At 40.4% G+C, this 23473-nt stretch overlaps 1 protein-coding gene across 2 annotated transcripts; it reads right to left on the bottom strand.

Moving 5' to 3' along the window:
* Positions 1 to 3924: 3924 nt before the first annotated feature.
* Positions 3925 to 22220, bottom strand: CD200R1 (CD200 receptor 1). 2 transcript variants are annotated; one of them, XM_048295754.1, is made up of 6 exons: positions 21943 to 22220; positions 9956 to 10264; positions 8907 to 9161; positions 7544 to 7643; positions 6560 to 6611; positions 3925 to 5308 (listed from the first exon to the last, which is right to left on the bottom strand). In XM_048295754.1, the coding sequence occupies exons 1-6, from the start codon at positions 22028 to 22030 to the stop codon at positions 5186 to 5188; spliced, it is 927 nt and encodes a 308-aa protein (XP_048151711.1). In that variant the 5' UTR covers positions 22031 to 22220; the 3' UTR covers positions 3925 to 5185. The 2 variants fall into 2 exon arrangements, with proteins under 2 accessions (XP_048151711.1, XP_048151713.1); XM_048295756.1 differs by lacking the exon at positions 7544 to 7643.
* Positions 22221 to 23473: the final 1253 nt, after the last annotated feature.

Here is a 23473-nt window from a genome sequence, read left to right as displayed (position 1 = left end):
TACCAGGGTTTTGCAGCTGCTGATTGGTAAAGGTAATGCTCACACCTACATATTAACAACTGGAGTTCAGTGAATAAATGTGAAGAAAAGCAGCACTGGGACATGGTGTAATAAGATTATGCCCTTACAAAAAAGGAGAACTGGCAGAGCAAAATGCAGTGCTATGAGTTTATTGACTCAGGCTGGAGTATTGCTGCATAGGATTAGCACCTGCATCTAGTACCTGTGATACTGTGGACAGAAGCAGGTGGGATTCTCAGATTTTTTAATGGAGAAATTCATGTGTCTTGATGAGTGAGGAAGCTTTTATGCAGGCAGTATCTCCTGGAGTGAATTGGCTAGTATAAATCATAATACTTAGCAAACAAGCTTCCTGCTCAGTTTGGTTTCCAGATTCTGTTTATAACTTGTATTTTCACAAGGTGGTGGATCCCTAGTTTTGGATTAGGATCCCTTTATTCAAGGTGCTTTGTAAACTCAGAACTTCAAGATACTATCTGCCTTGTAATGCTTAGCGTTTTAAGCATATATTGAAGGGCATTGCTGACAGAGGCAGATGATGGGGACCACAAGGAAATTACAAGACAGTCTGTACATAATTAGCAATAATTCCAGTATGCCCACATGCTTAAGAATGTAATTTCTATTGAGCAGATGTTATTGAAGAGGTTTAACAAAGATATTAATAAAAATAATGAGGTACCTTTCTGGATGTTTATGCGGTTTCCTGACTGAGGACAGTGCTATCTGAGGTAAATGACAAAAAGCACAAGGTGAATTATTTTTAAACTTAATGCATAGTCAAAAATAGTTGTCATCTTTAGTCCACCAGAGAGAAAAGATTTCTCAATGGTGAATGCAGGGGAGAACAAGTTAGGCTGTGGAAGCCTTTCTTACATATTCATTATGAAATACATTTAGGAGTGAACATTCTTTGCTTAGTATTTGCTGTGAATAGGTTTTGCTCTGACTGCATAGCTTCTGTGCAAATGTATTTTTTTATCTTTCTAGTTATGACTAAATACACTGTACAATTTTCTTTCCCTACCAATTAAATATGAATCTGTTTTTATTCTGCTTACAAAGATTTTAGATTTTCTTAACATTTAGTTTAATAAATTGGGTTTTTTGAAAAAAATTATCTGGTATTCCCTAGCCAATATACTCATTCTCCAGGTTTGTGTAAGTACACTCATTCTTTAGATTTGTATGAAGAAATCCCTGCTGTATCTAGAGGGAGAATGCTCCTGTGAAAGTCATCCAGCTCTAGCATGAAAACTTAAACTTCTGTAGCCAGTAGGATAAGTATAGAAGATCCTGAGGTAATTTTACTTCATAACTGGAAGTAAGCTGAGCAATACTTCAGCAGTCACACACTGAACCAGAGGGTCATGATGGACAGCAGGGTTAAAAACTAGGCTCCAGGTAGTAAACAAACAAATACGAGTAGGTGATACTGGCAGGAGAATGCAGTTGTAAATCCTGGAAGCTGTTGGGATGCAGAGACAGGGTTATGTCTGAAACACCACTTTCACTGGACTCTGTTATTAGCAAAGCTGTTTGAAGCAGGTAAGTGATGATATAATGACCTTTCTGCTGATATTTGCAATGTAACCAAATCTTACATATTACTATGATGGGTGATGAAGCGCTTTACCCGGTTCTCATGAAACTATTTCCAGTTAGGGAGGCCAAGGAATTGATGCATGTACAGAAGCTATATTCAGTCTCAGGATTTGTGGTGCATCCATTTTTTAGTACTCCACTGCTATCCTAAAGAATAGGTGAGCAGCTACTCTGTGGATGCACAGCAGCAGAGAATCTGCTGACATGCTGTGCGTGTGAGCTGGGTGCTCGGGACTCTACAGTCATAAGGTAAGTGTGATTATTAACCGCCTCCTTAGAGCAGGAATGGCAGTTATAAACTGTCAGGAGACTGAAACATGCCTGTGAAGATAAAATATAGTGGTAAAAGCGTGAGATGCAAATTTACCAAAATCAAATGTTGCAGCACAAGATACAGCATCGGTAAATGTGGTTAAAGCCAAAACCTGTCTGTACGGGATGAGCTGAAAAGCTGCTGACTTTCTTCCTGTGACTTTGCAACACGCTGGGGAGTTTATAGGGCAGGCTGGCCTGACTGCTAAGAAACAGCTAAGAAACAGCCAACACAGAAGTTTTGTGTGGAGGATGCCTGCACCACAACAGCAGCACAGTGCAGAGAGGAGCAGCAAGCACCCTGACAGAGAAAGAGGAGTGCACAAAGGGACTCTCTGCTTTAGATTTCTGTGCTGCTAAGGACAAAAAATGCACTTGTATATGTGTGTATACATAAGACTCTTAATACTATTTACCACAGTCACAAACTAAAATCCTGTTTTCTGCCCATAGCAGGTCTGATTGTGGAACAAAGTAAAGTACAAAGAAAATAATCAACCAATTAGCAACTTAGCAATGTCCAGGTCTGGAACTTATGTGATTTAGTTCAGTGTGATAGGCCTGTGAATGATCATAAAACCCCACAGCTAGAGAGCAGTTTAGTAGGTGATACACGTCTGTAAATGTAATATATTGCTTATAAACTGGCAACAACCTACCTTCAAGAGCTGATGAACCCCGTTTATGAACACTGAACAACATAAACCACTTTCTAGTCCACAGAAAAAAAGCCTTAAGAAGGGATGCAACTCTATTTTTGAGTGGGAAAAAATATCACTGGTCAGTATTACACCTTTTTTAAGTGGAGAATTTCAGAGGATTATGCCTGTGTTGACTGTCTCTCTTCCTTGGTCAGTCACTGGAAATGGAAGTTCCTTTAAAAGTTGTTTGTAGCTGCTTGATATTCAGCTTTGATCCCTTCCACTCTAAAATGCCATGCAGAAATGGAGAAAAGCAATACTTGCATGCAGAGAGCACCTGGACAAGAGTGGCTGTTTCATAGCTGCTAGAGTGAGAGTAAATAACTCTATCGGTCTATATGAGTAATACATTTGGGAACTGCAATCAGTCTAGAAGTCTGTTTTCCAAGCACTGTGTCATAGCCCTTGGGAGCTTTGCTCAAAAGAAAACTCTAGCAATGTGTGTCAAAAGACATTTCTAAATCTAAAGGAAAAATCCAGTTCTGATGCTACAATCAGACCAAGTACCCAGTCAGTCTTTTAAAATACTGAAATAAGAGGTAGTCAACAGCGGTTTATAAATATATTTCTTTACTCTTACTGTAAAGTCATTTCATGCTTTAGGTAGAAAGGCATCAATCCAAAAAGTCTGAGAACTGCTATTATATGGAGGACAATTTATTTTACTTATTCCCAAAGGATATTCTGTGAAGGTGGGAACAAGTCACCTCAAAATGAGACACAATAAGATATATAAGCTAATTTACAGAGTAAAACGTGAACTTGCAAGTACATTGAAAAGAATGAGTAAAATATCTAGACATACAAATGAAAAAAACTTCATTTGTTGTAGTTATAATAAATATGACTACAATTAGCAAGCATTTGATCATTTTTGTACATTATTGCACATTTATAGAAGATGTATTTGTAATTGTTCTGTTTTGTGAAATATTTTACGTTTGTTTCTGGTAAAAGTAGTCTATGGGTTTTGAGTAACAAAATTATTTTACAGCATCTTAATGCTTATACTCTTAAGAAAGAGAGGAATGCCGTATCTTCATAGAATCTTATGGGAAAATAATCATACCAGTGATCTGAAACACAGAATGAACATATTTAGTGGACATCACAAAATCATAGAGTGGTTTGGGTTGGAGGGGACCTTAAAGATTATCAAGGTCCACCCCCCTGGCACTGGCAGGGACACCTTTCACTAAACCAGGTTGCTCAGAGCTCCATCCAACCTGTTCTTGAACACTGCCAGCAACGGGGCATTCACAGCTTTTCTGGGCAACCTCTTCTAGTGTCTCACCACCTCACAGAAAAGAAACTTCCTCCTAATATCTAATCTAAACCTACTCTCTTTCAGTTTGAATTCATTCCCCCCTGCCCTGTCACTGCACACTCTTGTAAAAGTCCATCTCTGTCTTTCTTGCAGGTTCTCTTCAGGTACTGGAAGGCTGCAATTAGGTCACCCTGCAGCCTTCTCTTTTCCAGGCTGAACAATCCCAGCTCTCTCAGGCCTTCCTCATAGGAGAGGGGCTTCATCCCTCTAATCATCTTGATAGCCTCCTCTGGATCTGCTCCAGCAGATCCATGTCCCTCCTGTGCTGAGGACCCCAGAGCTGGATGCAGCACTGCAGGTGGAGTCTCACCAGAGCAGAGCAGAGGGGCAGAATCCCCTCCCTCCCCTGCTCGCCACACTGCTTTGGATGCAGCCAGGATGTGTTTGGCTTCTTGGACTGCAAGTGCATGTTGCTGGGCTGTGTCCAGCCTCTCATCCACCCCAAGTCCTTCTCAGCAGGGCTGCTCTCAATCCCCTGGCCTGTGTTGATACTGGGGGTTGTCTCAGCCTGGGTGCAACCCCTTGCACTTGGTCTTGTTAAACCTCATGAGATTCCCATTGGCCCTCTTCTTAACCTTGTCCAGGTTCTTCTGGATGACATCCCATAATGGCTTCTCAAAATACTGGATATGAACCTAACAAGTGAATTAGTCATGCTAGTGCAGTCTCTTTCTTAGTGGATGTCCTTCTAAATTTCTCCCTTATTTCCATTTTCAAAACCCAAGTCTTCCCTACCATTATCTTCTGCTATTTGAGGTATTCAGTGATGATCAGTACTCAGGTCACATGTTACTAACATATGAATTAGAAAAAAGTGGCTGTTGGTGGAAGAGTGTTTCATTTTAGTTCAGACATAACACTCCTCTGGTCTCCCAAATGTGTGCATCATAGTGTCAAGTGCATCAAAGTAACTACAAGTGACTGACAAAACTAGGATCTCCACGGCAAGAACAGCAAAGGGAAGACTGGTCACAACTTCTTTTCCAGGAAAAACTGTGGTGTGTGGTCTGTCACGTCTTCCCAAGGAATAACACATTTTCCCAAGGAAGAAAGCAAAATGGGGAAAAAAAGAACTATGGACTCATCAGCAGGCAGAGGTGTTTGAACAGACCTAGTGGTCTATGCTGCTCCAAAATCTGAAGAAATCCTCTGAGAAGTTTCTTTCTATAAGCAGTCTTCTATAAAGTACCTCTTTCCTTTTCCGGTGTTGTTGAATCATTCATGTTTCTGTACACAGGTCTTGTGGAAGATTCTGCCCCACTGTCAGATCAGACACTGAGTTGTAAATTACATTCTCCTTCTGCACATAAGTAGTATAAGGTTCCACTTCCATCGTGTCATCCTAGCAAAACAAAACCAAGAAGTGTGAATACAAGGAGGAGTTTAGTTTGGCAAGACTCTGCAAATCTTTCATCTGGACTGAAGAAAATAACTGGGAAATAGTGCTCTCATATTTATTCCTCTTCGGCTAAGGGAAAAAACCCCTTCTATTGCTTTTTCTACCAAGGAAAATGGATTGCTGTTCCTGTCAAAGATTTGGAGTGTAAAGCTAAGGTATTGTTTCACTTGCCTCCTTTTTTTCCCCTTTTACTCTACTTATTTTGGCCTGAAAAAAAAAATTGTATTAGGTTCTAATTCTCTAGAAAGAGCAAATAATATGCTGGAGTGTTGACCTTGATTCATTCCTCCATCAGCCTACAATTTAATAAAAGTCACATGACATGACAGCAAGAACACTGGTACTTAAATCATTATTTTACATTAATGCAGCTGCATCTGTCAGCAACAACGGGGAGGTAGGAACAGCAGAACACTAATAACTAGATTTGACTAAGTCTCTTCAGAAACTGAAGCATCTTTTAAACTTGATGACAGATTTGGAGGCTAGTGTATACTGTGGGTGCACAGATACAATATAATTGTAACACATCTTGTCTGCATAGAGATGCTCTTATTTGGGTTTGGCAGCAGAGAACAGAGACAGAGCTGACAGGTGAATTGATCAGCTACACAGGAAGCTTCTAACAACATAGGGAATCCAATAATATCTCCCAGTTTGCAGCTCAGCACTCCTTCCCTTGCCTTGAGTATGATTGTTTCTTTGATTGTAGATTCACCATGCAAGAAAAAGACTGGCCTTCAAAACTCACATTACCATTCTGGACACCAAAAGAGATATTCTTTTTCTATTGGTGTCTGTTAATCTTGTTGCTTAATCTTCTTGTTCACTAATAGTTTTCTTAATATTCCCCAACCCAAGATATTGAGTCCCTTCCTGATTATTATTTGGAGAGCAGTTGTGGTCAGAGTATCTGATATGATGAGGGAAATGTGCTAGGACTCACTTCTTGTTAAGATTAAAGGATGGCAGTAGCTGAGTGTTTGCTGTTGGAACACCCCTCTAGTGTTTGCTCCAAGTGAAGATAAGCTTTGTTTTGTCCTATAAAGAGCTAAGAGTAAATATATAAGACACAGTAGTACTTGCTGAAAGCAGAGAGTAAAAATCTAATGTTTTCCTTTCACTGGCCATGTTTCCATGGCTACCAGAAGATCCCTGATTTGGTGATGGTCTAATTTGGAGCATTGTCCTTACCTGTTGGGAATGTGCAGGAGCAATTTCAGGAGGCTTGGTTTTGTGGCATGGTCTGTGAAAAAGAAAACAAATATTAAAACATGTTTGGCTGGATCACAGCTTGGTTTCTTTGATCAAAAGCTTATGACATATTTATTTTTCTTCTCTTCAAGAGTAAAGCTTTCTCATGTTTCTCTCTCCTTGAATTTGATCCTGAAATTATAGCACCTTAATTTTCTTAAGAAGTCTTTTCTCATGTTTGTGGGAGCTTGTACATAAAATGGAAGCAAAAGATTAAAATCAAAGCTCTCTGTAAGGATATACATTTTGTGGTTAGTGGAATTGTATAGAACTAATTCTTCACCTCAGAGGGAAAAGGCCTGAGAGAAAAACAGTTTCTGAACAGGCAAATGAGGAACATAGCTGAGGTCTTCAGTACAGGTGCCAATTCAGCTTTCCACTGCACAAATGATTTCTGTAGATTTTCCTTTGAACTACTTTTTTTTCTTCATAGGAAATCCTAAAGAGGCTAGACTCCAGCTACACCCAGGGAACTTTTTCATAAATACAGATACAATCTGCTGTCCCTTCTGATCATATGGCAGGCTGGCATTGATCAGCCCTCTGGCATTTAGCACAACTTACTAGGCAGCAGAACAAACGCCCTGATCTAACCAAGAGAGACACTGACAGACTATCACAGTATCTGAAGAACAGTTTTACTCTCACAAATTCCTATCAGAATGAAGAGCTCCCCTTTAGCAGGCAATGCAATGAGGGCCCTCAGCCAACTTCTTCCCATTTATATTTTACTCAGGTGCATTATTCCATGAAGATGTGCGCAACGCACAGTGTCTGCAGTACAGAAATATTTGATGTAGTTAATTCAGTTATTCACAGCAGCACAGACTGACAGAATCATATTATTTCAAGACACAAACAGTACTTTAATATTTCTTCCAGTGCTAGAAAATATTTCCTTAGCACCTTATCACACATACATACCTATCACTGCAGAGCTTGAAATAGTGAATGACACCCAACAAGATTATAATGAGCAGAACACAAGGAATGGCGTAGACATACTGGATAAAGCTGTCTCCCTCTAAACACAAAGAGACAGTCTCAGTTATATCTTCTTACTTCTCAGTTTCTCTCTTATTTCGGTAGAAGATTAAAGTTGTTTTAGCATATACACATATTTTCAGCATGCTTGTAAATGAAATATAGAATGAAATAGAATGTCCTTCAGCAGAAGGGAAAGTCAGTAATGAAACCTGGCTGAGAAACACAAATAGAGTCTGTGTCGGAGACTAAAGCAGATTCCACAAATCCCACAGTGGACACTCAGAATATTTTTTCACAATGCCACATCTGAGCTCCTCTCAAGGACTCAGCTTTTCTCAGTACTCATGTGTAGTTCTCAAAAGCAACAAGAAAACCAAATACCAGAACCCAAGGGTCATACAGTGTCAGACATTCACAACTTGGAATGAAGTAATTCATTTTTTTCTGCTAGCCACACAAGAGTTGACTCTCTTTCTCTCTCTTACCATTGATGCCATGATGATTTTTGCCTTTTCTTTTATACTCCTGTTATACCTTTTTACAACTTCTGTATTCTTAGTGCTTTTTGCCTACATTCTTGGATTTGTTTGTTCAGCTAAGAGACAAAATATTTTAGAAGCTCTGCAGTTAGGGATCAGTGTGCCCCAGACCCCAAGGTCCTCTCCAGAACACATTCTGTAAACTAAGATAGAACCATCCAGGGGAAGGTTCCTTGGGGAGGGGGGCTCATCTGAGCCTCTCATTGGGGGATCTTTGATAGATATGCCAATTAGTAAGACCTATAATGTTATACCAGATCTTTTGGGGGTGGGCATTGCGGTGTGCATTAAAGGACATTCAACCTAGACATAGCGCACCTAAAGATCCTTAAAACAAATACCAAGGTAAAATCCCTTTTTCCCTTCTAACCATGTTTGACTCTTGATTTTAAGACCAAGAAAACGCATCACCATAACATTTACGTTTGCATAAAAAAAAAAAATTGCTGATATTCTCATTCCAAGTTATTATTTTATCCCAAAGATCATGACTGATTTGTCTTCGCTTCCAACAGCATTTCCACTACCAAAAGAACGCTACAACATTTGTATATATATCCCTCTCAGGGAAGAAACCATTGGGAAATAGTGTCCAGAACTCAAACAAGCTGGTGATGTTTCTGGGCAAAGGCAGCTGGGGATGATACCCTTGTCTTTGCAGGACTTCAGTGAATTTTTTAGAGATTTTCCCTCCTAGAAGGAACATGAGCTGACAAAGCTGAACAGGGGTTTGAACACCAAACATACAAAGGGAAACTCACCTAAGGGATAACACGCTATGGACTCACTCCAGTTCCCAGCTGGGTGGGACATCATGCAGGTGGTCACATTGGTCACACTGGTGTTACTTGCTGTGAACCTGCTGAGAACAGTCACTGTCCCGTTGTCGTGGCCTTTTTCCTCTGCAGTGGAGCTGCTCTCTGGGACCCACGAGAGCTGAGCCGGCGGCTTCCCTGCCGCTGCCTTGCACACGGGGCTCCCCTGCTCATCACAGTACAGGCTCGGCCTGGGGGGGGCTGCAAAGCACCAGCAAGGGGAGATGCATGGAGTTAGTTTGGCACAGCAGGGCTGGGCTGTTCTTGTTCCCTACCCAAAATGAACCTAGTGCAAAGAGGAGGATAAGGCTGGAGGTCCCATCCCATCCCATCCCATCCCATCCCATCCCATCCCATCCCATCCCATCCCATCCCATCGCAGAGATGTGGCCCCAAAGCACAAGAGACAGACAGTGTCTCTTTTTCCCTTTTGCACAATTCTCTCCCACTCAGGTCAGCCTCACCTCAGCCATTCATATCCTCTGTGAGTACATGGGAAATTGCTTCACACCTGTCATTTCTAACCAGTGGGAAAGGAAACAGCAGAAAGAGTTTTGGAAAATAAAGAGAAGGGATATGGCAGCTACTATCAATGAAATCCATGAGTTTATCCCAGCAAGAATTACAGAATGGCTTAGGTTAAGGGAATTTTAAGGGACCTCAAAAATCATCTAGTTCCAGCCTCACTGCCATGGGCAGGGACACCTTCCACCACCCCTGGTTGCTCAGAGACCCATCCAGCCTGGCCTTTAACACTTCAAAGGATGGGGCATCCACAGCTTCTCTGGGCAACCTGTTCCAGTGCCTCACCAGCCTCCCAGTACAGAATTTCTTTCAAATATCTGATCTAAATCTTCTCTCCTTCACTTCAAAAAAAGAAAAAAGTTCCACTTCTTGCTGCACACTTCCCCTGCTGCATGGGCAGAGGAGCTCTGTATGTCCAGGCCTGGCCATGGTCCTTTGGATAACTGTAAAAGGAGCAAGGAGTGCCTTACCCAGCACAGTCAGGTGGTACGTCGTGGGGAAATTCCCCTCTGTTGATACCATTTCGCAGCTGTAATTTCCCTCCTGGGCTATTCCCACTTGCCGTATCTCAAGGGCAGGAGCCAGACGTGGTCTGAATATCAAGTTTATGTTGTCACAGCAGTTTGTTCTGTTTGTCATGTTCTTATCAGCCCTGTATACCAAGGAGCAGGAGCCTCCAGCCTTGGGGCTTGTTGTCCATGTCAGCATAGTGATATTTCCTTTGAGAGGGCAGGTGAGTACTGAGCTGTCACCTACAGTCACTGACACTCTGCTGTTCCCTGAGGAGAAAAAAAAAGAACATGTGAGACGGTGCCCAGGGATGTCTTAGCCTTGGAGTTGTGGTCTGCACTTCACAAGGAGACGTCTGCCCTGGTACACACCAGCATGAGGCCATGGCTGTGCTCATCTGCACATTGTCTGTCATCTCTTATTGTAACTGTGGGTTGTGGAGCCAGTGGCCTGTCACAGCCAACCCTCACAATACTGTCAACAAATTTCCCACTGGGGATAATCTTAGCGGACAAGACTGGATACTGGAGAAGGACCCTACTGCTGCCCATTGTCTTAAGCAGTTCAGCATCCAAACAGTGTGCTTCTATCAGCAAATCCTCCAGTGGGTTGCTCACAGGGCTGAAAATATAGAAATATGACTATTACATCTGGCCACATGATAGTGGCTTTTCTCTGGAACTGTTGCTACCAACAAAGTAAACAGTTTTACTTCTGCATTCCTACGAAACCAGCACTGTGGGCAGAGGCCATCTACACCTCTCAGGCATTACACAGGCGCACATAACAGTGATGGAGCTTTGTGTAGGAGGAAAGTCATGCCTAAGCTTTCTAAATATTTTTCATATATTTGTAGCTTTGTAGATTTCTAATACATGGCTGTAACTCCCAGTACTTTTCCTACCCCTTTCCCCCTACATTTTAGAACAATAAGGTAACACTAGCACGTATTACACTACATTCCTGAAATATTATTTAGTCTTGCCTCTTTAGCCAAGGACATCATATTTTTTTTACCATGTATCCTAGACATAATAAATATGGGTCTAGAAACTTGGGGGGTGGTGCTCCATATGGAGCAGAACCAAAAGGGGGATTACTTAACTAACTGCTCTTTTAATTGGACACTATTGTTAAATATGCTAATTTGTTGAACTTATAAAATTGTAGAACTCCTGTATTACATAGGCATTTTGCCATATTTACACCTGGATGCCTCCAATTAAAGACCTGCTTTTATATTACTTACTATATTAATACTGTCTTGAAAGTGTATTGTTTTGTTTCTAGATTTTGAAGGCATCAAAAGAATTTTGCCTTATGTCTCAGGGTTGTCTTATATGTGCATTAGTGTTGCCTACACATCCTCTTTTGTGAGGCACTGGTGAGACTCAGAGAAGAGTCTGAGGCACAGGTTGTGAAGAGTAGGAGAGGGAAGGGAACTTTTGTGTCCCTTGGCTCCTGCTGAAATAAAAAGCAAGGAATCCCTAGAATTCACAATGTACGTGAATGAAAATTCACAATTAATGAGTTAACAGGAATAATACCCATAGCTGTAGTCCAAACAAACCTCTATTTACCACTTCACTCAGTTCCTCTTTTAGTAGGTGGCCATTAAACTTTGGGGCCGTAAACCACTCATCTCTCAGTTCCCTGTGTCACTGGTGGAACACGAGTTGCTCTTTCCTTGGGCTGAGCAATGGTTTTAGTGGCATTCTGAAAGCTGTGTGTGAGGAGAAAATCAGAGTACTACTTTCAAAACATGCATTAATCTGGACAGACAGCTAAAGTTAACCAATCTGATTGGTACTGACAAATGAGTTTTTCACAAATGATTCCAAAAATGTTAACCCCCTCCCCAAATCTTCCAAGCAGATACACTAAAGCAGCAATTGAAAGTTCATCTGGAATATGCAAAGAATTAGAAGATTTAATTTTTGCATGATTAGTCAAACTCTTGTCAGTCTTCCTCCATGGTAGCAGACCTGATTCCTGATTTTGTTGGGTTTTGCTACCCCCTACCCAGGTCTGGAATTATATTACCTGCGCTGTTCAGCACAATGTGAGGCCCAGTTCCTGAACATTCACAATGCTATAAGCAGTGGTCTTAATGAGCATCAACTTTAAATCATTGGTCAAATCATTACTATTAGCCTCTTTGAGAAAACTATAGTTGGTTTTACCTCGATAATATTATCTGAAAACTCATCATCTTCTTGAATCTAGGTGAATGAACCATTGCAGCTCAAGCACTTTTGCTTGTTTGACTGTTTTCTTGGGAAATGATTGCTGTCTTGCAAAATGAACACAGTTCACTGCCTTTTAACTTCTTATATATTCCTTTAAAGGTTTTTGCCTTTTCATTTTGAGCATTAGGTATCCTTGGGGTGAAGACACTTCAGCTGTTAAGAGTGTTCTGTGATGCATTATTACACTGGAGGTGTTTTTAAATGACAAGTATTTTTCTCCCTAATGGCATTCCAAGAAAATGTGAGGCACCTGTTTTAAACTCTGATGATTTTACCAGGAGTGGAAATGAAAGAAGCCTTTTGTCTCGTGATAGTTTCTGGATGAGTTCAATGAATGTCTCTGAAAATTGGAGAACAAAGTGTTTCCTCTCCTAGTTTTACATTGCTGAGGGCCTCAGAGCTCCGAGTCATGCAGAGTATGGCTGACCTCATCTGAAAATGACTAAGCAAACCCAAGCACTCAAACAAGCCCATGTATTGGAGCTGGGATTTTTTGGATGATGTTTGAAAACGTTGAGCATGAATGACAGTGCTGTACATATTTAACTGTGTACACTTTCATTTACATATTAAAGCAGCATCATTTTACTTGTCTTTCAACTCTTCATCTCCTAAGGAGCTCATTGCAATGTAAAAGTTCCCCAACATAATGGGTTTTCACGCTTCAAGGCTGTAAAGAAAGAGGCAGTGAAAGTGGGGCTTTCTGCCATGCCCTTCATATTCTCCTCTGAATGAATCAGGTACCATTCACTTCAAATAAGAAACCACATCAGTCAGCTTATAATCTGCTGAATCAAGTTTAAGTACAAGTTTAGGTTTACAGAAAATTTGTAGAAGGCTTGTGAAATCCCCTGTATCTTGTTATTAATTCAGAAGGCTCTTAGTAAGGCAAGAGCTTTTCCCCAGATGGCCGATTATTAGTAAAAAATCTTCTTGCTTATCCTCTCCACACTGCTTTCTAGTTTTGCAAAGGTGCCTTATTAATATAAAAGGTTAAACTGTTTTTACTTTACTGCCTCTTTCATTGCTAGAGTGCAGGTAAGCAGCATTAGTGTAAATATTAATTGTGAATTTTCTTCCTCGATCTGCTTTTTTTCTGTACATGCTGCTAGAAACATGATCATTCGATTTCTTTTACAGAAGAATGTGTCTGCCAAAAATCCTCAAAGGTTTGGTTAATTTGTGCTTCCGAAGTAACTCTGAAGTGACTTACAAGCAAAATAGGACTGGACCTGGGTAATACTTGATGAGGAGCTTCCAAACCATGAAGAATAATGTAATCCATTTTCGTAGCAGTTTCTGATGAACTTTCCATTTCAAGCTAAAATATAATCTCAGGAAATGTCAAAACTTGCTAGTTTTTACCACAGAGTGAACTTTATTTAGAAGCCATCCAAAATGGATATTCCCAGAAGTTAATATGCAAATAGCTATGGGATCCACAAGCTCAAAGGCTGTTCTTTAAATGGAAATTATCCTCAGCCTTATCCTGTCCTTCCTGGTCAGCCTTAGCATTTCCTCCAGTTTGGCGATGTTGCTAGGACCTCATGTTAGACTGAAGTTGGGCATACTCTGCTTTCTCTAATTTCTCTGAGCATACCAAAAGCCATCTAAGTATCTAAAAGTATATTTTATTAGAACATAAATCAATATGCTAGAAAGGGACAGTTCTGCGGGGAACGCAGAATTGCTGGCTATACTCATGAAAATAAAAGACAAGAAAATAAATTTCCTCTGCTTCCTCTACCCCTAAAGAACAGGTTCTTTCCCTCAATCCTCTTTTCTACTCCACAAGCTTTTGTTGACTTGTCAGGCTGCATATTTCTTACATGATGACATCTGAGCTCCTTTTCCCTCACTTCCATGACTTCTTGTGGGTCTGCTCCAATCAAGCCCTTTGCCTGGGTCTCCTGATCTGCTTTTTAGTCCTTCTTATGCTGCCTGCCCCAGCCTGTGCTCTTGGATGTGGACTGAGCAGCTCTGAGGGAAGACACAATCTCCCCTTCCCTCTGGGAATTTCACTAAACCTAGAGGGTGCATGTTTAATCTGCACGAGAACTAAACAAATGAAAGTATTTCTTGTGGTTTAATCCCAGCTGGCAATAAAGTCCCACACAGCTGCTGGCTCACTCTCGCTCACTCCCCCCACAGTGGGATGGGGAGAGAATCAGAAAGGTGAGAAAACTCTCATGTTAATAGGTAAAGAAAAGCCATGTACACAAGCAAAGCAAAACAAGGAATTCCCAAGGGCAGGCAGGTGTTCAGCCATCTCCAGGAAAGCAGGACTACATCATGCATAATGGTGACTTGGGAAGACAAACATCATAGCTCCAAGCACCCCTTCTTCGTTCTTCCCCCGGTTTTATGTGCTGAGCATGATGCCACATGGTCTGGAATACCCCTATGGCCAGTTGGGGTCAGCTGTCCTGGCTGTGTTCCCTCCTAGCCTCTTTTGGACCCCCAGCCAACTCACTGGTGGTGTGAGAATCAGAAAAGGCCTTGGCTCTGTGTAAGCACTGCTCAAAACATCCTTGTAATGTCAACACAGTTTCCAGCACAAATCCAGCTCCATAGTAACTACTGTGAAGAAAATTAACTCTATCCCTGCCAGAAACCAGCACAGCATTCCATTCTGTTAAACAGGAAAGGTTCAGTGCTGCAAGTGTTCTAATTCAGACCTGTCATCACAACACTGTTTTCTGGAATGGTCTTTCATGCTGCAAAGTGGCTAAAAGTCATTTGCTGATGTTTCCTCTGTGATAAGCAATTGGTTTATGACCATTGCATTAGGGAAGATATATGGCATCCACATCAGCATTTCTCTACTCAAACAAAGGCTCAGAAACAAACCAGCAATGTTGCATGGCTACATCTCTCAAGGTGAAATCTCATTTTACAGCTGAGCTGAACTGACAGCTTGCTGTGGCTGAAAAAGGGGATAAGAGGTGCAGCAAAGGCCTCATCATCTGTGGGCCTGCAGAGAACAAGTGATGTGAAGAGGTGTGAGCTATCACACTCTTCAGTGTGATAGCTCACACTGCATCTCGGTGCAGTGCTAACTGTAGGATGGTAATTAAATGTCAGTACTGTTAAATATTTCATTGCACACAAGAGAGATAAAATGAAAGGTCATATATCCACATATTTATTGTAAATAACATCTCATTTTCAGTCATGTTCTTCACAATGAGTTGACTCTGGAAAACAGCAATCATTTTTTCTGTTAGCCAGAAAGAGCAGAGCTCAGGAAACCAGGATTACGTGCTGCCTGTCACACCAATGTGGAAAAAAGGTGAGTCAGGTTCTGGGAGTTCTGTACAGCACCAGGCTGAACCGTTTTATTTTGGTTGTGAATGCAAATCCATTGTGAACAGGTTTCACCTTGGAGACTCATCTGACAGTAGCAGGCCTTTAGACTGAGGTCCTCCAATTTGACTCCAGCCTTTGAAATCTAATTATGCCTCATTGTCTCTCCTTGACTGTTGAAGAAGACTTCAAGCCATGTCTAAGAAGGTTCTCAAGCTCTATTGCAGTGCATTGAGTGCACATTCCAGCACAATGACAGATTCCACTTTTATGTTTGAAAATGGACATATCCTCTCTCAGGAAAAAACAAACTCGGTTGAGGAGTTCACATTTGTGTTTCAAAAATGTGCTGGTTATTGTTGTCATGGTAAGATTACTGTAATTGACTTTGCTCCTTTTTCTTCAGTGTGGTTTATGTAGAGTGTTCGACAGCTCTCATGAATAACTAGTTGCACCAGTTTCTTTGCAGTATCACTTATTTAGTCATTTCTCCTGTTTCTCAGAGACTTTCCCACACTAAAAGAAGAAAGATTTTAAAAACAGGAAAATTTGATGGTGAAGCCACTAAACTATTGAGGGGAATCACTGCAAAATCAGACACAGCTACGCAGGTTGAAAGTGCTTCTGGTTGCTTTCAAACACGAAAGATTTCCAGCCTCTGTTATTCTTTATAGCAGGTTTTAAACCACAGTAGAACTTTTTATTGCCTCAATTTCCATGACAGCCTCTTCCAAAATTTAACTGTTAAAGAGTTTTTGCACTATAAAGAGACTGCTTTACTTTCTCCAACATATTTCTCAGACATCCTACTGATTCTTTATTTCTTAGAGCAACAATTTACCACATCATTTTGATGGATCTTCCCCCTACACCCCCTGCAGATATTAATTAAACTTAGAGATATAATGAACTGAAACAATGATCATACCACAGCAAATGCCTAACTGTATCTTGGAATGAATGTAATATATGAGTCACAGCAAGTCATAATCAAAAAGGCAGCACCGGACGCTTGGAAGAGTTCAGATACAACAGTATCTGTGTTCTGCATCTGCGTTCCCCCTCTACTGCCACAGAGTTCCTGTGACACTCCGCAAGGCTTGTCTAGAATGAAATGAAAGATAAATAGAAGTGCTTTGCACTAGGGTAGGAATTGCTAACATACTGACAGACTCGTATATTGTGGCTTTGTGACTGTGAGAACATAGTCACAACAGCACAGGATGGAGGGTAGGCTAAAAAACACCCCTGTGTTTCAGGTGAGTAGTAAGTAGTTAGACTACTTTAATTTTCATTATAGAAATACATCAAATAGCTGACCTAAGCTCATATGACTCTGTTTCTTGAAACTGAGAGCACAGCTTTTTCAGCACACATATATCTTTTAAAGGACACATTAAAAGACTTACACCTTTATTGCTAGTTTCACACTCATACTGTTTTATCCATACTTATCATTATTCCTCGAAAAGATATCCTATTCTCATTTAATTCTAGTTAGGCTTTTTCCTTATCTTCAGAAATTCCTTTCTTCCTCATACTCAAGTTGTTATTTTGCTCTTCTTTTGACACATTTCTTTTCTGTCACCACTACCATGCCAGTTGCAGTACTTTTCTTGCCACCAATACTGTGTCACTCTTTCTTGCTGTTTCATGCAAGCTGAAGTAGCAACCTTACACACTTTGTCATTGGTTTTACAATATGAAGTGCTCATAGCATGGCTGGATTTTTTTAGATTGCAAACTTCAACATGACTTTATATGTTGCAGAGGGCTGAGGACACTGATAGCACTCAATAGTGATCCCAAGGTTTCAGTCTTCCCATTCAAGGTGGAATATACCTTTGCAGTTGCCAGTTCCTAGTGTGTAACTTTTCTATGATCTTTCGATCGTCTTGAGCTTTCTCCAGTATCTTTTCAAGCAGTCTTTCAACACAACTGATTTTGAAGGCAATGAAAAGATGTTAATGTGTTTGATACAGTGTCCTCTTGAAAAAAATTAGGCTGAAAGAATAAAGGGACAACTACATGATGGATGAAGAACTGGGGTAAGGAGAGAAAGAAAAGGCAATTAAATGGAGGTGCCAGGTTGAAGGTAGCTTGCTGATAATGTTTCTCAGCAGATGATTTTTGCTGTAATTCCGTTTAACTTTTTTACTAATGGTATTGGCTGTATCAGGAGTGTGTGAGGGAATTTGTTGAAAGCAGGAAGAATACAGTGTCATTAGTGTAAAGAATTGATATGTCACACTAAAAGAACCAATTGACCTTGATGAGTAGAATGATAGATGTGTGCTGAAATTCAGCAGCTAAAAATGTCATAATGATAAAACCAGGTAGTACAACAAATTTTGACTGGAAAGTAGAATAGAGAACCATGCCTCAATCAGTATTAAAACCAACTTTTCAATAAAATAGGTGCTTGTTTTGATGCTCAAATTGTTTATTTATTTTCATCACTGCAATTCGATCCAGTGATTCAGTGATTTATCCTCACGTAAATAAGTTATGTCTCGATATAAACATGACTGTGTAGAAAAAAAAAGGATGTGTACACTTGTTAAATGAAGAAATTAGTTGGTGTTTAAACGATGTGTCAGTCATGCAGTTTAGAGAACAAACACTGTTGGCCAAATCCTCAGCTGATAATAAATCATCACTGAACTTAACAAGCTGTTACATAGTACACCAGTCTGGCTGTAAACTTTGAACTTTGCTCCTTTTGTATGCAAAGTAAGTACATCTTTGTCCTTGCAGAATATGAGCTGGAATGGATGAGGGGAAAAGGGATTTGCACTGGATGTCGAAGTGCCTTGGGTAGAATTGCTTTAAGAGTAGCACTGTGACACCACGTGTAACAAAGTGCTTCCAGTTCTCACTACAGAAACAGATGCAGATTGTTTTATATTTTGTTCTGTGTGCTGAACTTGGCCTTTTACTCTCGGCCACATGAGAAGAAAAATAAACCAAGTACTCTTCACTTACGCTTAAGCGGCATTTTCCTACTATTCTAAACAAAAATAGATCATTGACTGCAAACTGTAGGTTGTGTGCCTTCTTTTTTCACTCTTTGCTGACAGCAGATAAGGGACTGCTGTGAAAACATACTTATGACCTCACTTTTATACGATTAAAATCTCAGTCATACCCTGTTTAGTGCTTATCTTTAGGACGGTAGTTTTCATCCCAGCATTTTCTTATTCAACACCAAGATAAGGCAGCATAAGAAAATCCCCTACACATTTTTTTCTTATGAATGATTGTACCTCTAACTACAAAATATATCAGCTGTGAGTTTTAAGTAGCATGTGTCTCTAGAAGTGCATTCGCAGTTAACGAAAATCTGCTTCCTTTGTAGATCATGAAGTATGTGGTCAACTTGCAAGACTGAAATTCCTTCCTTCTGTGGTTTTGAAAGCAGACAAGTTCAGACAGGAATGCACTCAGTGTGTTTGGACCACAGCAAAGTAAAATGTTGGTATCATAAGGACACGCTTGGAAGGTTGTACTATGGCAATTTAGATGCATTCTAAGAAAATTTTTGCTCAAAATAGTACAGAATTATTTTCTAAGAATTTGGATGAGAAAAACAGGCTGCTTGGATTAAGATGTTTTTAGGGTAAAAGAAGTCAGAACGATTCCAGCACATAGTCCCAAAGGAGCAGCAAAGAAATAGTAAAATGGAGACAAATGTAAGTTTAGCATAATAGTTTTTTTAGGCTATGATTTTTTATATCTGGAGCAAGACTCCACCATAAACTAGAATAGAAGGCAACAGAGGCAGGTGCAGTGAAACATACTAGGACAGAGAGAGTCAAAAGGCAATGAAACACTAGTACACTAGTGAAAAAGAATTTGCCAGTTTTATTAAGGAAAGAAACTAAATGAAAGCAGTAGCATTCAAGAAAGTTATGTAGGAGAACTTGAACTATAGCTAGGTCGCTCTGTAAATCAACTTTACTTTTATTCACCTCATACTCTACAATTCCAGCACAATGTCACAGACTTCAATTTTGCACTATTGATAAAACTGAACAACCATAGAAAATCACATCTCATTACTGATAATAGATTTCTTGCAACTTCCTGTGAAGCAGTTGGACATACCCATTGTCACAGGATGCAACTACAGAGGCAGGACTTACCCAGTCAAATGCTGCAAATGTTATTTCAATAAAAAGAGATTTATTGCATGGACTTCTCATGGAAGATCTTATCTGTCCTTACCACTTCCCTTTGGAGTATGTACACAACCACTTGAGGTGTCGTGTGCTTAGTTAAACTAGAGAAACCTTCAAAGCATTACCAAAAGTATTTTAATGCTGAGTCTTTTTCACTGCTGCTCCTGAGGATCATCACGAAAGGAGTTTTAGTAGAGATCATGCCCCAGCAGCTTCAGTAGCTTATTATCCGACTCTACCTGAGGGCAGCTCTAGGTATGACAATTATGAAGCAGCCTCAAGCCTTTTTTCTAAGCTGTCCCATCTGCTGTGGTAAAAACTAACCCAGTCACACAAAAACAACACACTAAGGAAATGTTAAGGAAAATGTTAATGGCGATAAAGTCTGGTTACACACAACAGTTTTTTCACTACTTTATGTTTTTCAGAGTAGCTTGCTCTAGTCTTCAGAAGGAGGGACATAGATCCTTCTGACCTTCATGCAACACTGTGTATGACATACATGACTAAAATTATGTGGACAAAATTCACACATTGGATCAGCTTGACACATTTAGCCTGTGATCTCTGAAGAAAAAAAACCCCTTGCCACTAGATCTTGCTCAGAGGAGCCGCCCTAACATAGAAGGAAACAAGTTTAGGATCAGTGCTAGCTAAAAACTTCCCATCAAACGTGGGCTGCTTTTTATTGGGAGCAGATTGGAGGAAGAGATTTCAGGTGTGAAATAAGATTTTAATGGAACATCTTTTTCTACATTCTTTGAATGGCAATATATTTCATTAACCAAGACACCAAGAAATTAAAATCCAAGTACCTTAGGGTGAAAACCCCCCAGTTTTTGGCATTGGACTTTTTAAAATATTTCCAGCAAAGTGAATTTTTTAAAATAATTTTTGCCAGTAGGGTTCCCCTGTCTCTCCATTTTCTTCAGCATTCTGTGGTGTATCCGCACTCCTTTACTTTTTGAGCAACTGTATTCAAAAATGTAGATGGTCTCTGATGCTACCGAAATTGATCTGTATGAACTTGAGCAGGTTCCTCAGTATTCTTTTGACATAGTTCTTTACCTACAGAATAGGGACAGATTTTTTTATCACCAGTATGCCTGTTGTGAGGTTAGTGATTCAAGGTTTAATAATGTTCATGAAGTATTTAAATTTTTTCCAGTGGGTAGCACTGAGGTAACCATTTGGGATCCTTTATTATCACTCAAACACATTATAGGTGGATGTTCCATCACTGCCAACAATGACTGCATCTGTTTTGCTTTAAAATATGACAAAGGAGATATTTTTATTTTCTGACCAAGTGGAATGAAGTAAACTCTTGTCCATTTAGTTTAGTTCTATCTGTCCATAATAGGAATGGACACATGCATGTTACACATTATTCAGAGATGTCTGAAGTTTAATTTTGATCTCATGGACCTATCTGCCTTCTTCCTCCTGTACAGAAACAGTTTAAGTTTCTGGAACTGCTCCTCAAATCCCTAGTTCCATTATCAAGTCCCCGGATTGCTGCATGGTGTCTGGAAGAACACAAGCTCTAAAAATGCAAATGAGCAGTATGTGGGAAACATTAACTGCTGTAGCTAAACTGCATTAAGACTAAGTCAACTACACTAAAGGACAGAAGATCTGGACTGCCACTGCCCTTGGCACAAAAGCCTTTCCCATCTTGATACTGGTCGTGCCCCTTAGAACAAAATTGCAGAAACTGCTCTCCTCTGTCAGGGCATCAGAGACCTTCCACTTCTCCTCTAAAAGATGCAAGAGATCCCTGCCCTATTTCAGAGTGCCTGCAGCCTCTCTTCAGCAGAAACTACATGTCCAAAAGCTTCAACTTCACAAACACTTTCCCAGGCATATTTTTATTTATTTTTTGACATTTTTAGTATGTCAAAAGGATCAGTTTCTCAGATGACGTGGATTTGGAGGTCTCCGTAAAAGGCCATTTGTGACAAATTGTACATTCCCAGCTAAGGGTCTCTAAATAGTTGCTTACATGGAAGTCACAGGGAAAATTCCTGGCAGCCTTGTGACCACTAAGAAAAGAGGAGCAGGAGTGGATATTGGGAAAGCATGCCTTAATTGTGCTTCATAAATTTTAGCACTTAATAAAATCCACTGAATGATTTTCTAGAAAGAAAGGAGCTGTGCACATTTCCTGTTCTTACATCCCAATGGCCAGTTGGTCCGAGTTAGACTCACCTGATAATCTCATGACCTTGGTGATGGTGAGCAGCACAAAAACATACACAGTCTTCCCAGCCATCTTCATGTTGGTTCCTGCTTTCATGGCTCAGGCAGCTCACTCCATCCATCCCTCCACCAGCTTAACTGTGGTCATGGGGAGCATTTCTTGCCTGCCAGTATATCCTCAGCAGCCAGTGTCAGTGTTTCCTCTCCCCCTTTCCCATGCCTCTCCTTTAGCTGTGCATGCTCCTGATCAACTGGTTCCTCAAAGCTGGAGAGCTTCCTCCTTCTGACTTTTGAGAGCACTTTTCAGAGCTTCCTGTGCTGAGAGCCCAGGCAAACGCTGAGGAAGCAGGGCTGAACAATTCTGCCTTCCGTTCATTGGCTCTCCTCAGGAGGCTGATGAGTGAAGATAAACCCTGCAGCAGAGTTCAGAAAGAGTAAAAGCAGAGGAGAGTATTCAATGTTGAGTTTAATATCAAAAAGGAAATGTTAGTCTTGGGAAACTAAAGAGAAACTTATTCTTCATGTTTCTCATTATTTTTCTTTCTGCTACTTTCTTTATCACATCTTTGGCACCACCTCCAAGAAAATTCTTCTTCATGTCTTCCTCAAAAAAAAAAAAAAAACCAGTCTTACATCTTCTCTGTAAGTGACATTTTCAATTATTTCTCTCTTAAGTACCTACTTAGCACATGGACTTCTAGACTTCTCATATATATACACAGCCTTGTGTGAACTTCTAAGTTCAGGCCTTGTGAACTCTTAAATAAGTTGTAGGTGTATCCTTACTCCATCCCCACCCCTGCCAACTAAAATATTACAAATCCAAACCTCGTTTCTTCCTGAATCTGAAAAAAAATTGTGAATGTGGGACAGTTTCCAGAAAAAATGCAGAATGTCTCATTCTGGAGGACTGAAACAAGGAAATAGTAAATGTTTCTGAAATGAAACACTGATACTTCACATTTAAATTATGCTTTTGTTTAGAAACTGATCTAATTTGAAGGGGTCAGAAATCTGTACAAAAGTCAAAAAATTGAGCAATTTTTTTTCTTTTTTGGCACAATTGAAATTACATTTTTCTCTGGATGACTAAAACAAAAAAAAAATCCATTATTATGTGCCCTTAAGCTAGTGCAGGCTTCCCATGGAGTCACAGCCTCCTCTCAGGCATCCACCTGCTCCAGTGTGGGGCTGCTCCATGGGCTGCAGGTGGATCTCTGCTCCAGTGTGAACTCCCACGGGCTGCAGGGGCACAGCTGCCTCACCATGGTCTGCACCACGGGCTGCAGAGAAATTGCTGCTCCAGCACCTTAAGCACCTCGTCCCCCTCCTTCTCTGACCTTGGTGTTTGCAAGGCTGTTTCTTTTACATATTCTCACTCCTTTTGCCAGGTGAAGTTGCTTGGGCATTTTCCCACCCTGCTTAAATGTGTTATCCCAGAGGATGGCTTTCCAATGAGCAGCAGTGGAGAAGTTTGTGTGCTGAAATTTCCCCAAGCTACACCATGAATTTTACAGGTACTAGAAGCTGTAAAGAAATG

The sequence above is a fragment of the Corvus hawaiiensis genome, chromosome 2 (genome assembly GCF_020740725.1).
Source record: "Corvus hawaiiensis isolate bCorHaw1 chromosome 2, bCorHaw1.pri.cur, whole genome shotgun sequence".
Classification (NCBI taxonomy): Eukaryota; Metazoa; Chordata; class Aves; order Passeriformes; family Corvidae; genus Corvus; species Corvus hawaiiensis.
The sequence above is the reverse complement of the archived record's forward strand: the minus strand, read 5'-3'. Positions and strand labels throughout refer to the sequence as shown.

What these genes read in the sequence shown, in the direction of transcription:
- CD200R1 (XM_048295754.1), bottom strand. Translation starts at nt 22,030, where the DNA reads ATGAAAGCAGGAACCAACATGAAGATGGCTGGGAAGACTGTGTATGTT. An exon ending in CATAGCGTGTTATCCCTTAG is followed by an intron (nt 7,644 to 8,906) that starts GTGAGTTTCCCT and finishes CTTTGTGTTTAG; the next exon opens with AGGGAGACAGCTTTATCCAG. An exon ending in TTCAAGCTCTGCAGTGATAG is followed by an intron (nt 6,612 to 7,543) that starts GTATGTATGTGT and finishes TCTTTTTCACAG; the next exon opens with ACCATGCCACAAAACCAAGC.